Source organism: Myxine glutinosa, chromosome 8 (assembly GCF_964187855.1).
Source record: "Myxine glutinosa chromosome 8, kmMyxGlut1.1, whole genome shotgun sequence".
Classification (NCBI taxonomy): domain Eukaryota; kingdom Metazoa; phylum Chordata; class Myxini; order Myxiniformes; family Myxinidae; genus Myxine; species Myxine glutinosa.
This window is the reverse complement of record NC_136268.1, coordinates 20162270-20176635: the sequence shown is the minus strand read 5'-3', so window position 1 is coordinate 20176635 and position 14366 is coordinate 20162270. Positions and strand designations below refer to the sequence as shown.

The 14366-nt window shown below is 47.3% G+C and overlaps 1 protein-coding gene across 3 annotated transcripts in view; it reads right to left on the bottom strand.

Moving 5' to 3' along the window:
• Window positions 1–14366, bottom strand: part of LOC144893227 (uncharacterized) — a 279241-nt gene that overhangs the window by 22678 nt on the left and 242197 nt on the right. For all 3 annotated transcript variants that reach the window (XM_078782977.1, XM_078782975.1, XM_078782976.1), the window contains exon 14: window positions 7454–7491. In XM_078782977.1, coding sequence (XP_078639103.1) covers window positions 7454–7489 — 36 coding nt within the window. In that variant the 5' untranslated portion in view covers window positions 7490–7491. The remainder of the gene's footprint in view (window positions 1–7453; window positions 7492–14366) is intronic.

Genomic DNA, 14366 nt, shown 5'->3' with positions numbered 1-14366 from the left:
TTGGGTGTGCGAATGAGAGCACACCGGTGATTGTCACAGAGGAGGTGACCGAGGAGGGGGCGCGAAGAGGTGTGTTGGTGAGGTGTGCTACCAACGAATGTGTGCCAAAGTGTTCGGTGGTCAGGTGTGTGACCAAGGCTGTGAGTGGAATGGGTGTACCTGGGTGTGTAAGGAAAGGTATGAGGAGCATGGGCACGGCTGGATGTGTGAGCAAGGAACGGGCTGCGGGGTGTAAGCATCCAGGTGAAGCATCGACGGTAACCAGGTTAGAGGTTAGGTCGACTTTTAGCCGAATCGGGCCCTCGGTGCGTGCTGGGCCTCGCTCTGAACGGCCGCGTCCGTGCTCCACTAGGCGGAGCGGGCGGCTGGATAGAAAGGGTCGTCATGGCGACCACTTTTTGGTGAGACGTGCCGGCAGGTCGAGAGCGGGACATTGGATGGCTCCGTGCCGAGATGGTGCGTGGGATCTCGGCACGGGTAAGCCCCCGTCCCTGCACCGAGTGCCGGACGCATCCAGCCGCTGGCACAGAACAGCCCGCATTCATGGCTTGGCTTTACGAAGCCGGGCTTTGGACAGGAATTGGCGCACCGAGAGGCATTAGTGAGTAGACTGCGTGATGAGGTTAGTGTTTTGGCCCCAGAATTAGAGAAAAACAAAATTTGATGATTGGCAAGGGATTGGCAGTAGTGATTGGCAGATGATGGGTAGTGATTGGCAAATTTTTAATTTGTTGAAATTTGATGTGCAAAATTGGTAGTGAGCGATGGGCCCGGTGGGTAAGGCTGGCATCCCTGCCACCCTTCCCATATAGTGGGGCAAATGCGCAATAGCTTATGGGGTGTATGGCAGTGAAAACTAGCCCGGGTGGGTTAGGTTATATTGTAGGGATCTAGAAAGATGACATTAGGTGACGTTAAGTTTAGTTAGTGACTGATACCTGTAGTGGGGACGCAGGTAGATTAGTGTGGATGATAATGACGTGGGAGCGCAATAGTTTAAAGGGACGACTGGGAAGCGCAAGTTTCAGAAGGGAGTAGTTAGCTGAGATGATGCCGTGTGTGTGAGAATTGAACAGGTGTGATTGCACAGGTGTGCAACTGGACAGGTGTGTGGAGCAGTGTATGAGTAGTGAGTGTTGTGGATCAGCGCGAATGCGCTTGGGGAGAGAAGGGTGCAGGTGGCACCAGGTGTGAGAGCACAGGTGTGCAGGTACAGGTGTGTGGAGAGAGTTGGAGTAAGTGGTACGGAGTGGTGTGCATGGTGCGAAGGTGTGGATGGGGGAAGAGTGGACCCCTTTCACGAGTACCCGGGGCGGGTAGTGTAAGTGTTAGGTAGAGGGTATAGGTAAATTGTGGTTGGATATTGGCATCTGTGGTGCGGGTGACAGAATGGTATTTGGATGGGTGCATTAGTGTTGTGGAAATGGCTGGGCGTGTAGCCTGTTAGTGTGTGTAGTTGGTTGGGCACTCCACCACTGTGAGGATGTCGGCCAGGTGAGGCCGCAGGTGGGCTCTGGGAGCCGTTAGTGTCAGTGGGGCCCGAGGATCCGGAGGATGGACCCGGATAGCCCAGTGCCAGAGAGGGCACCGAGTGGGGAGAGCGCCAGAGGGCCTTCCCCAGGTAGTTAGGTTAGGGTAAGGAGCAGGTAAGCTCGGAGGCAACTGCAGTGGTGGAGGTGTGCAGGTGGGTAGACCCGCTGGGAGAGGTACACGCCACAGCCCAGAAATTGTGCGAGGGCACCGGGAGATGAATCGGGGGAGTGAGACCCCAAATTGAAAAGCACCACAGTTTGGCCAATGGGAATTGGTTTTTAGAACCCATAGTGTAAGAGGGCCAATGGTTTGGCAGGAGAAAGACCCCGGGTAATGTAAAGTTGTTAAAGTCATTTAGGAAATAGTTAGGATTGATGAACCTGTCGCACCATACGCAGCCACTTACCTGTGGTGATGATGATGACTCCACACCTGTGTTTTCTTTGTTTGTGTTGCAGAAATGAGAATTGCTGTGAGGATTTGTGAGACGCATCACGACGTGGATGAGACATTGGGGTGATTCCATCTCTCCCTCCCTAGGAGGGACTGATGATGAATTGGTGATAGCAAATTATGATGTTGAGTTGGAGATGGCAAATTTTGATGAAAGTTGAAAATGGCAAATTTGATTGGTTAGGAGGGAGAGAAGACGAATTTGGTTTATGGGAGGAACGAGGAAGACAGTAGGGATGTTTGTTGATTTGTAAAGTAGATGTTTATGGGTAGTGTTGTGTTTTGTGGATACAGTAAGGGGTAAGGGAGGGGCCATGTAGGTTACCTGGTGGGGGGGGGGGCGTACGGTAGGAACGTACCTGTCTCACCTGGTTCCCATGTGCCCCCAGTGTGCATCATCTTATATTGCATGCACTTTTGCGCCCTTACCACCTTACTCACTTGTCTTCTTCTTTTGTCTCCCACCTCCGAGGATCTGGCTTTGGGGTAGAGAGAGAGGTGCTGGCTACGCAGTTGTGGGCCTGCACTTTCGCTGCTTGCTGCCTGGATCGATACACCATATGGACCGCAATGTTGGTGGCCACCCACAATGGACCGCAGTTCTTTTGCGGCCAAGCACCACCCGTGGATGGACCTATGGGTCAACGTGGCACCTATGCCATACAGGTGAACCACTTTTAGTTGACACCACTGAAGGCCACAATACAGAAATGGACGCGGTTGGCGCCTTTCTTTATTTTTGAAAGAAGCCAGAAGGCCAAGTGCACCACACGAAGAGCAAGAGACACCTGCAGGGTTAGGGGTTGTTGAATTTATTTTAATGAACAATGGTGACTGCACCGGATGGTGCTGACTGTGTGATGGGGTGGTGCTTTTGGTGCTTGGATAGGGTGCTCTGCACATTATTAAAGGCCGTAGGCCACAGAGCACTCGTGGGTTGGTGTATCGATGCTGGCATGCGTGCTCTCTCTATGCATAACATCTGCATGTGTTCCTCCAAAAACAGGTCCTGGATCGTAGTGTAAATAGCAGCGTAGTCTTGTAAATAATGCTCCCTACCGGCTGTATGTTTAGTTTGCGAATTCTTTCCGCAATTCGGTTATCCTGTGGGTGTGTTTCTGTGAGGAGAAGGGTGCAACGTCGCAGGGGGACATATTTACTCATTTGTGAACATCTGTAAAACTGTCGCACTCAGGGTAGAGTTAATAGTAGAGGGAACTACATCTGAGTGCCACACTAAAATAGGTAAAAATTTATCGGGTCGGGACGCCCCGAGGGTAGAGAAGGGTGCAATGTTGCGGATATGGCATTTGGCCTCCATATCCGCTTGCAAATATTCCCCTATTTCCCCAATACTCCCCAACTATCCCCAATCCCCCATTCCCTAGTCCCATTGCCTGTAAATAACACTCTGTAGAACCGACCTTCCCCTTTTTCCCCCATTAAATGTCGTGCCCAGGTCCACCGCATCTCACGTAGATAACTTTCGGACATCTTGCTAGTTATTCTTAGTCTATGTCAGTTAAGGACTCGTTTCCATTAATTCTGACTCTTCGTTGCACCAGAATGTGATTGTATGGCACCAGTAGTAAGTTTAGGACCTCCCCTTACCTCCTCCCATCTTCCCCATGCAACAACAACAACAACTACTACAACAACAACAACAACAACAACTACAACTACAACAACAGAGGAGAATGGGGGCGGCGCGGCGCGGGGGAGTGTGCGTCCTCACACCGGCTCGGTTAGCCGCCATTGACCATGCGCTCCGACGGGGTTACCACGAAGGGGCTGGCTGTCAGCCCCTCGTCAAGGGCGGAGCCGGTAACCCCCGCACCCAATGAGAAGCAACGGGCCGATTCCATCTGGGGCGGAGCTAACGAGCCGAGGGCGTGTCACTCCCCGCCGGATATACGCAGCCACTTACCGGACGTGACGTCAGATGCGCCCCCAGCTTGGAGAAAGAACGTGACCTTCCAGCGCTGAGTGAGACCTCCCGCATCTTTGGACTGGACCGGGTCGATTTTGCCCCTGAGCCAAGAGTGCACCTTGAGCCATCGACTGCCCGCTTTCCTTGCCATCAATCCCCGTGTGAGTCAGTTTTGTCCTGTTTATCTGTCGTCTGTCGGGGCAAGTATAAGACCGTGTTTAAGTGCCTATCTTCCTATGCTGTCCCTCTCGTCTCTGTAATCTAACCTTCCGCCATAATATAACCTCCTCCGGAGGTCTTGAGAACCGTATCCCTGGTGTCGTGTCATTTTAATCCCAGCCGTTGCGTCCTTTTCCTTCATTGATCTAGCGTAGCGCGACTCGGCCAAGGTTCGAGTATAATCGGGTAAACGTGCAGGCGCGGTCATACCAAACCGCTCGGTAAACCAACATCCACAACCGCGTCTGTAACAATACTGTCTTATTCTACCAGGTGAGTGCCATGGGGGTATTGCCCCTATTTTTAAAAAATCTACATTGATTATATTGTATATTGGTCCACAGACCATCATGCACTTGCAGAAAAGTATGTACAATTTTGTAGACAAACTGAATGTAACACAGCTAGAATGGGAAGGGGAAAAGCGGGGACGAAACAGGAAAGGAACAAACTAACCAGCAACTAACAGACAAAAAGAGGTGAGGGAGACGGGGAAATATTATTACCTCCACGACCAAAGGTTGATGGAGGTTATGTTTTCACCTCTGTCTGTCTGTCTGTTTGTGAACAAGTATCTCAAAAAACGTTGTGGCCGGATTCGGACGAAACCTGGCAGAGAGGTAGCGTATGTGACAAGGATGAAATGATTAGATTTTGGTGAAGATCCAGATTCGGATCCGGCTACTACAATTTTTTATGTGATTCTTCACCATTGGGAGATTCGGCCAAAAATGATACATAGCAGGATATCTCAAAAAGTTATCGACGGATTTGGATGAACCTTGGTAGACAGGTTGTGTGTGTGACAAGGACTAATGGATTCGATTTTGGTGAATATCTGAAAATGGATTCGGATATGAGAATTATTTAATTTTTCTAAGTGATGCTTCACCATTGATAGATCGGGCTAAAACTGATATATAACCTGATATTTAAAAAAGTTATGGACGAGTTATGAATAAACATGGAGGAACGAGTTGGTTAGGTGACAAGAACAAGCCGATTAGATTTTGGTTCAGGTCCGAATCCAGATCCGGCCTATCAGTGGGATACAAAACGTAAACTGTTCACCAGGCGGAGGTATGCTCGCTACCAGGTGCTGTGCTAGTTATATCATATAATCATAGATAATTGAATGAAATATGAATGAATGATCGTTTTGACGCCATTTTTCCCCACGAGAGCGGGGGTTAGCCTTGCGGGCCCCATGACCTCATGGTTCCCTATTTGAGGCAATGTTTTTATGGCAGGATGCCCTTCCTGACGCCAACCCTTGGTCGCCTCTTATGATGCGCAGGTATATGGTGTACCTATTCTAAATCGGGGTACACACCGTGATCATTCATCCCAGCAAGCTGGTACTCAATTTGCCGACCTCGGAAGGATGACAGGCTGAGTCAACCCCCCTGACGTTAATTCAGCGATAGATCGGGATTCGAATCCAGGATCCTATGATCCCAAGCCTGCACCCGAACCGCTAAGGCAACACCAGGCTTATAGATAATTATGCGATAGATAATTCTATCGACACGATATCGATAATATACGATATCATAATATACGATAGATAACACCAACCACTAGATAATTATACGATATAATTAATTATTATTTCAAAAGTAAATCTCTGTACGAAGTTACACTCACTGACTGACAGATAGACGACAATAGACTCTCTCATCCCTTCAGGAACGGCTGAGAGTAAACGATCTATATCAAGGTAGATCTGTGCGTGGACACACTCACTGACGTCCAGATCGATTACAATAGTCCTTTCGGTGAAAAGGTGTGAAGATCAATAGAAATGAACATGAAACATTCTGAAACAAACAAGACGAACTGGCTAACAGGACGAACTTAATTTTGTTACAGCTCAAGCAATAAAAGTGAAAAAAACTAAAAATGTATCTTAAAATGAAAAGCCCATCCGCATCTGATTTGTACTCGAACGAAACTATATGAAAACAACAGCTTAAAAAACAACTGGAGAGTTCATAGAATACTTTCGCCATGCTTTCTTGAGAAAAAAGGACGTGGACATGGGCTGGAAGCGGCAAATTGGATTGGTCAAGATGATGTAAAATGCTGTAATATTTTGTCCAATTACTGCTAAAGGAAAGGTTTTTGAAAGTGGCCAAAAGGGCGATTTGTGTTCTCCAGTGTTCAAATATATATTTTCAATTGAAACAAAGTAAAAGTTTTTAAAAAGATAAAAAAGATTTTAAAAGTTGTAGATTTTTTGGGAAGTTTACCACCGTTGATGCAGCGTCTTTCACACCACCTTAGTTAACACGTTAGTTATTTGTTATTAGTTATATTAGTTATTATATTATATATTATTATGAGTAATATTATGATCATTAGTTATTACATTATATATTAGTTATTATATTATATTAGTTATGTCATGAGTTAATTAGTTATTTGTGCTTGTTTGTGTCCTTTCTGGCATCCTCAAAAACAGTAAGTTTGATGATTCAATTCTTTTCAATTCTATTTGACTGCCAGACAGGCAGAGTGACAATATGATCTCACTCCACTCAGCACATGAGCGATCAAGACAAATTCGGAGCCAAAGTCCTGTTAAATTACATGTTCAGTTTCTTATTCATGTTGCAACTCGTGTTCAAAATATAACGTTCGATTGGGATTAACTTGTTCCTCGATCATAAACTGACGTTGTGGACAGACAGACAAACTGAACAAATTGCTTAACCCCACTTTTCACTTCATGCCACGGAGGAAAACTGCAACATAATTAGCTCACCTGGACTTCAGTCCGGTGAGCTTATGTGATTGAGCAGAGTCCATTGGTAAGTCAGTCAGCCAGAGAGTGAGTGAAAGCCAAAGTCAAAAGCCAAAGTCAGAGAGTCTGTAAACACTTCAGTCATTTTCGGGGAACCAAAGATATGATTTTGATGAAACATGGCAACATGCTTCATATCTGATGCTTAGCGAAGGTGCATTGACAGCATCAACTTCTGCGCTCATTAACTGGTTGAAATCAGGCCTAAAACGCAAAGAATACCTGCCCTTACCTTCAGAGGGCATTGCATCAGCAGCAAAACTTGATGACGTCATTGACAGTTGCTGCTGATGGATGTGAGTTTCAGGACCCGTGCTCCTATTTTTAATGAGTGTTGTCCATAATCTCACAATAAAGGCTTTTTGAAAATTTGATGACAAAAGCTCAATTTATGGTTTCAAAAAAGTTATAACCAGGAGGCACAAGCAAACCTGCACACACACGCAAAACCCATCTCCCGCTACCTGGAGGACGGGATAATTATGGCAGAGTCGTTCGGATGGATATCTCACCTCGTTTTCCTGACGCCGCCACTGGTACCATTTCATCGCTTTGGGATAGGTTGGAGGAAAAGATCAGGAAGTTAACTTTTGAACCCCATTGTTTGCAATATCTTTGATGTACATCAGAACATCTAAGAGCCATGCTGTAAATATAAAAGCCATGCTGAGCAAATATCCCACGGTGTCTTACAATGAAGAGTAGGTTTGCGTTATCATCGGCACCCTGAACAAATTACAAATGCCTGTCCCAACCTACAGGAATGATGTAACCCGCAGCAACGTGCTGCATATCAGAGAAGATACCCATCTCCTCTACCCTCTACCCTACCTTATGTTCCCTTATGAACAGTACATCTCCTATTTATTGCAACCTCATAATTCTAGCCCCACTCCACACGGATGTGGAAAATAGATGGCCTCAGCTGCTCTGCAAAAATTGCTCGTTCATGGATTGGTGGACGGTATACCAAAACTGCATGGTCTTAGCTGACTGAAGCTATAAACAAGATATGCACGTATTATCGGAGAGGATAAAACAATGAAAACCAACTGGCTTTAAACTCAGGATGATGCAAATGGGGAAATAAATGTTTTCCACTCTAAATATGAATCAATGATGCATTTTTAAAAAGCTCGTTAATCACACATCTAACATCATCTGACACATCTGACATTTGACATCTGCCATCTGTCCATGTGTGGCTCACACATCTGACCATAAGATGTAACAGAAACTTTAAACATCAACGTATGTAATTGCATCGCAGTCTGCAGTTACTGTGAAACGAGACAAAGTCTAACAGTGGCAGAGCCATGCTGGTAAAATATTAAAAACCACAAACACACATGATTAGCTTTTTATCGTGTGAAGTCCTTCCTTGGCACACCTGAGCTCCTCACCACATACAACGCTTTCATCCGCAGCTCAATGGAATACTGTTCTCCCCTCTGGGCTGGTGCTCCTGCCTCACACCTAGCTCGGCTTCACGCTGTTGAAACCAAACCTTTCAGAATCATTGGAATCTCCCGCGATGAAGCTGACTCCGAGGACCTTTCATTCACTCACCGCAGGCAGGTTGGTGGTCTTTCTGTCTTCTGCCGACTCCTATCTGGCCTTGCTCCCCCAGCTCTCTCTGTGCTCTGTCCCCCAAATATTCCTGCAGGTCGCACAAGATCTGCCAGCAACCCTCTTATGGTTAAACTGCCAAAATCTAGACTCTCTTCTCACCTTCACTCCTTTATTCCTCTTTACTCCCACATCTGGAACAAACTCCCTCACTCTCTTCAATTCCACTCCTCCCTCCATGTCTTTAAAACAGCTGTTCACCACCCTCTCTTATCTTCCCCCATCCAAAACCTTGATCTCTTCTACCCCCGTCAAGTCACCCCAGATCCACTTTTTTTTGAAATACCGACTTCTTTCTTTCCTGGAAGTTCTAGCAGTGTCCATGTGTTTTATACCTTTCCCACCCCCCACCCCCACCTTTCCATGCTTCCTCCCCCCCAAGCCCCCACCCTCCGACGGAGTTGATCTTCCGTTGTCGCTTTTCTCTGCTGTTGTACTTCTGTGCTTCCCTCTTTCTGCCAATTTTGTCTCCCGCTCCCTTTATTGTATGTTTTGTGTGTCAGTTTTTTTTTGTGATTTTTGTTGGTTTCTTACCCGAGCCTCGATCTTGTATACAAAAAAAAAAAAAAAAGGTAATTCCCGTAACAACAACAACAACAACATGCATTTTAAAGGCCATTTTCCCTGCTAGAGCGGGGGTTCGCCTTGCGGTCCCCATGACAATCTTCTCCATTTTGCCCTATTTTCTGCATCTCTCCTTGTTAACCCCCTTGCCCGCATTTCTTCTTCCACCATCTTTAGCCAAGTCTTTTTCGGTCTTCCCCGTCCTCTGCTTCCTTCTACATTCATTTCCATCACTCTTCTCAACCAGTCACTTTCATCCTTCCTCAACACATGACCAAACCATCTCAACCTGTTCCTCTTCACAGCATCAATCACAGGCTCTATTCCCATCATCTTTCGCAATTCATCATTTGTCTTCCTCTCTCTCAACGATACTCCACACATCCACCGAACCATTCGCATTTCCACCCTTTCCAACCTTCATTGCTGCTCTACGTTCATTACCCATGTCTCGCTCCCATAAATCATAACACTTCTCACACATGCAGCATACACCTTTCCCTTCAGCTTCAACGACACTCCCCTCATCATCAGCACGCCACCCAGTTCCCGAAACTTCTTCCATGCACATCTCACTCGAGCAACCGTTGCCGAGTCTGATCCACCTTCTCCATTCAGCATGTCTCCGAGGTAGCAAAATGTTTTCACACCTTCCAGCTTCACGCCGTCTCCAAGATCCAACTCAACATTTCCGCCATCTGCAGCTCCCGCTGTGCACACCTTACATTTGAATGTAGCTGCCACACTGGTTAATGACCCTCTCAGACCACTACATTTTTGATGAACCAACTCAGCGCACATTGTACATTGAATGGAGTTCAATCCGACACCCTTCCTACACAAAGCACAGGGCCACTTCCCAGTTCTTTCCACCTCACCACATGCTTTACCACTTGCCATCACCTTCGTCTTTCCGATATTCACCTTCAGACCTTTTGTCTCCATACATTCCTTACACGTGTTCATCTTTTCCTTCAGTCCATCCATACTTTCCGCAATCAACACCAGATCATCTGCATACAACAACTCCCAAGGTAAACCTTCCTTTACGTTCTGAGCCAGCACCTCCATCACAGCTACAAATAGTAGTGGACTTAGTACCGACCCCTGATGCACTCCCACCTTCACCTCAAACTCACCACTGTTCCCGTCCTTCGTCCTTACAGCTGTGCGCGCTCTTTTGTACATTGCCATCACTACTCTGATCAACCATTCCTCCACTCCTAACTTCCTCAATGCCCATGTCAATACTTTGCGTGGTACCCTATCGAATGCTTTCTCCAGATCAACAAACCCAAGAAACAACTTCTTCCTCTTCTCCATGTACTTCTCCTGCAACTGCCTCACAATGAAAAGCGCGTCTGTCGTTCCTCTTCCTGGCATGAATCCAAACTGCATTTCGTCGATCTTCACTTTCTTCCTTATCCTCCTCTCCAACACCCTTTCCAATACCTTCATTCCATGCTCCAATAACTTTATCGCTCGGTACGAGCCACACTCCAGAGGGTCACCTTTCCCCTTGTATAGAGGAATGAGGGTACTCAGTTCCCAATCCACTGGAATGCGGCCTTCTTTCACCACCAGATTACAGATCTCTGTCATTCTCTTCACACCCCAACTTCCTGCTGCCTTCAACATATCTCCCACAACTCCCGTCGGCCCTCCCGCTTTTCTACCCTTCATTGCTTTTATCGCTTCCTCAACTTCCTTCTCAGTTATCTTCTCTGCCGGTCCTAAAACAGGGTTACTCTCTATGTTGCCATCCCATTCATTCTCTGTATTCAACAGCATTTCCATATATCTTTTCCATCTTCCTTTAATTCCATCTGGGTCGACAACGATTTGTCCCACTTCATCCTTCAAGCAACTCACCCCCATCACATCACACCTCTCTTTCGCTATCTGCTTTGCAATCCTGAATACTGCTTTCTGACCCTCTTCCGAATCCAAGCGTTCTCCGAACATTTTCCTACATGCCTCCTGCGCCTTTGCTACCTCTTTCTTTGCAGCCTTCCTGGCTGCCTTATAACTTTCATGCTCTGCTGTTTCTGCTCCCGTACCCTTCGCCTTCTGCCACTCCTTGAACTTCTTCCTCTTCTCGTCAATCCTCTTTCCAACTTCATCATCCCACCACCATGTTTCCGAGTGCCTCGGTGGTCCTTTTGTCCATCCACATACCTCACCAACGGCTCCCAACAGACAAGCTTTCATTGACATCCAACCACTTTCAAGCTCAACCACATCATCCTCGACCCTACTCAGCCTCTCTTTTAATGCCTCCCTTACTGTCACCTCTTTCAATCTCCACACCTTCATTCTCGGTTGGTACTTCACCCGCCGAGCTCTCCTCGCACCTTTCACCCTTACGTCGCAGGTAATGAACGCCGGCCCGGCCGTTTCCCGGCCTGCCGAAGGTGCATGGGGGTCGGCATGTCCGGGCCTTCTCTCCGAACCTGGCATGATAGTAACACCATGCTTGGTCAGGTGGAGGCCCCGGTCGTCGTGCTGGAGGTGGTCGGCTTGGCGTTGCGGCCGCCAATTGCGTCGGCAGTTCAGTCGTCGACCGTGCCGGGTGCTCGGGCGCCATGGGCGTTGCGTCGGACGGCGGTGGGCCCCAGGTCGCTGCTGCAATGTGTTGGCCTGCCGCGGAGATCTTGTCGGCTTCCCTGGCGAGGGCGCGGGGATCCGTGATCGTTGTGCTTGCCAGGGCGAGGCGTACCGGGCTAGGCAGCTGACGGAGGAACAGCTCCCGGAACAGGAATGCCGGAGAGTGCTCGCCGAGCAGCGAAAGCATGTAGTCCATTCACTCGGACGGGCGCGTGTCGCCGAGCTCGGGCAGGTTGAGCAGGCGCCGTGCGCGTTCCGCCGATGGGAAGGCGAAAGCGTCGAGGAGGAGCTTTTTAATCGCGCCGTATTTGTCAGCGGCTGGCGGGCTCTCGAGGAGGCTCAGGGCGCGGGCCGCGGTGGCTGAACCGAGCGCTGCTACCACATGGTGGAAGCGGGTGTCATCGGCCGTGATGCCTCGCAGGGCGAACAGGGAGTCCGCCTGGGTGAACCAAACCGCCGCGTGAGCCTCCCAGAAGGTAGGCAGTTTAAGGGCAACTGCCGTGTCCATGTCGGTAGGTCACCAATGAAGGAGCTGTGCTCCCACGTCGTCGGAAGAATGGACGCGACAAAAAGCTGGAATTCGTCCGAGTTTCTTTATGGTCACAAAACAACTCGGGTACTCTGAAAAGCCCGTTTATCGGGCAGCAATATATATACACACATTATCCCAGAGCGTTTGCCCGGGAAAGGCGAGAGGGGGCGTGGCCGGGCGTCCTGGCCGCGGCCTGGCAAGTTGAGCGCGGGCCTGCCCGGGCGTCCTGGACGAGCCCGGCATGGTGATCGCTCCGCGTCCTTGGTAGGTGCAAGGCGATTGTGTAAACCCAGCGGTAGCCGCTACAACTCATTCTATTATGCTTGTTGGTGTGTCTTGGACGACTGTGGGATTTCGTTTTTCGACTGTGGATATATCATTCGTTGATCTTTTATATTTTAGAACGTCCCACGTACTGCCCAAGTGCGCTGCAAATGCAGGTGAAATGAACGAAACAGCTTTGAATGCGAACCTGCATTGGAACAGCAAAACAGTGTTTCTCCAATTTGAGGATCTTACTAATCTGCTTAATGGTTTGTTTACTGTAAATGCTAATTACTGTCCTTTATTCACAATGTACCTTACTTGTTCTGTGGCATTTAATCGTGCTGTGTATGTTATCTTCACTGGGCTAGAGTTTGATGTGCATGACTGTCTTGGCCAGACTTTACCACGTTGCTGGTTCAGTTCACTCGCTCATCATTTCCCCAGAATATCTTTCTCGACATTATTTTTACTCTGCGCACGAAGCGAATAGCGAGGTTAAGCAATTGGTTCATATTGTCTACAGACGTCAGTCTATGATCTATTATGATCCTTAATTTCAATTGAATGTTAAATTTTGAACACTATAGAACATGAATCGGAACACGAACCTGCAGTTTAGCAGTAATTTCGCTCTGAATTTGGCAAAGTGTATGGAATCTTGTCCCAATCACACATGCGCAGTAAGGTAAAAAAAAAATTAAGTCTGCCTGTCTCTCTGGCAATCAAAAAAATCGAAAATCATTCCAAATGGGAGGAGGTGCCCCCATGTTGAAAATTTTGTGTCCATTAGATCAATAGTTGCAGAGAAAAACTACATGGTATTCATCGAACACTTACCCTGCGCAGTCAACTTGTTGCGAGGCAACTCTTCTGTTTTTGAACATTTTTTTATTTGATCCAATATGGCTGCCAGACCACATGAGCGATGACATCATAAATTTATATTTAGTGGGGCAGATATGTGAAAAAGATGTTCATTTCCGGCAGAAAGTGTGAAATTTCGCATACAGGGGTATTTTGGGGCGCTGATTTCAAAAATTGGCGGATCCAAGAGATCTAACCAATGGACCGGCCGCCATCTTGAATTCCAATATGGCCGCCAAGACGAAATGTTGAAATTCCCTATCTTGGGTTCTAAATGACCTGTGGCGCTGAAATTTGGTACACAAGGGTATGTTGACATGCTGAGTTCAATAATGCAATAATTTGAAATGTCTGACAAACGGTATGGCCGCCATTTTAAATTCCAATATGGCCGCCAAGACAAACATCGATGTTTTCATTGCTTTAATAGCACAGTGTACGGTAATGTCATAATGTTAAATCATTTGAGCATTATTATGATAACTGGAAAATTGTTGCATCTCAAATCTACTGATGGGTTTGTAATTTTGTCGAAGGCAGTAGAAATTTGGGAAATTCAGCGCCCCAAAATACCCCTGTATGTGAAATTTAACACTTTCTGCCGGAACTGAACATTCACATGACATTCCAATAATTTATTTTGTTAATGTTTTTTCTCTTTCAGATCCAATGTCGAAATCAAAGAAAACATCGTCAACAATTCCAATGCCAACAGACTGGAACATTTGCGCTCTTTGCCAGAAACGTTCTGAAAATGAACCACTAAGAGATGCACGTAAGGGCAGCAATCAGTCGTGTCTAGACGTCTACGAGAATCTTGCTCAAAATCTCAAGGCATTGAATGATTTAGGTGCCTTGCCTTGCGGGATAAACATTTCCCGACTAGATGATGGTTGCGGTATTGCAGAAACCCTAGCTGCGCATGCTGCCAAATGGCACAAAAACTGTTATGTGCAGTGCAG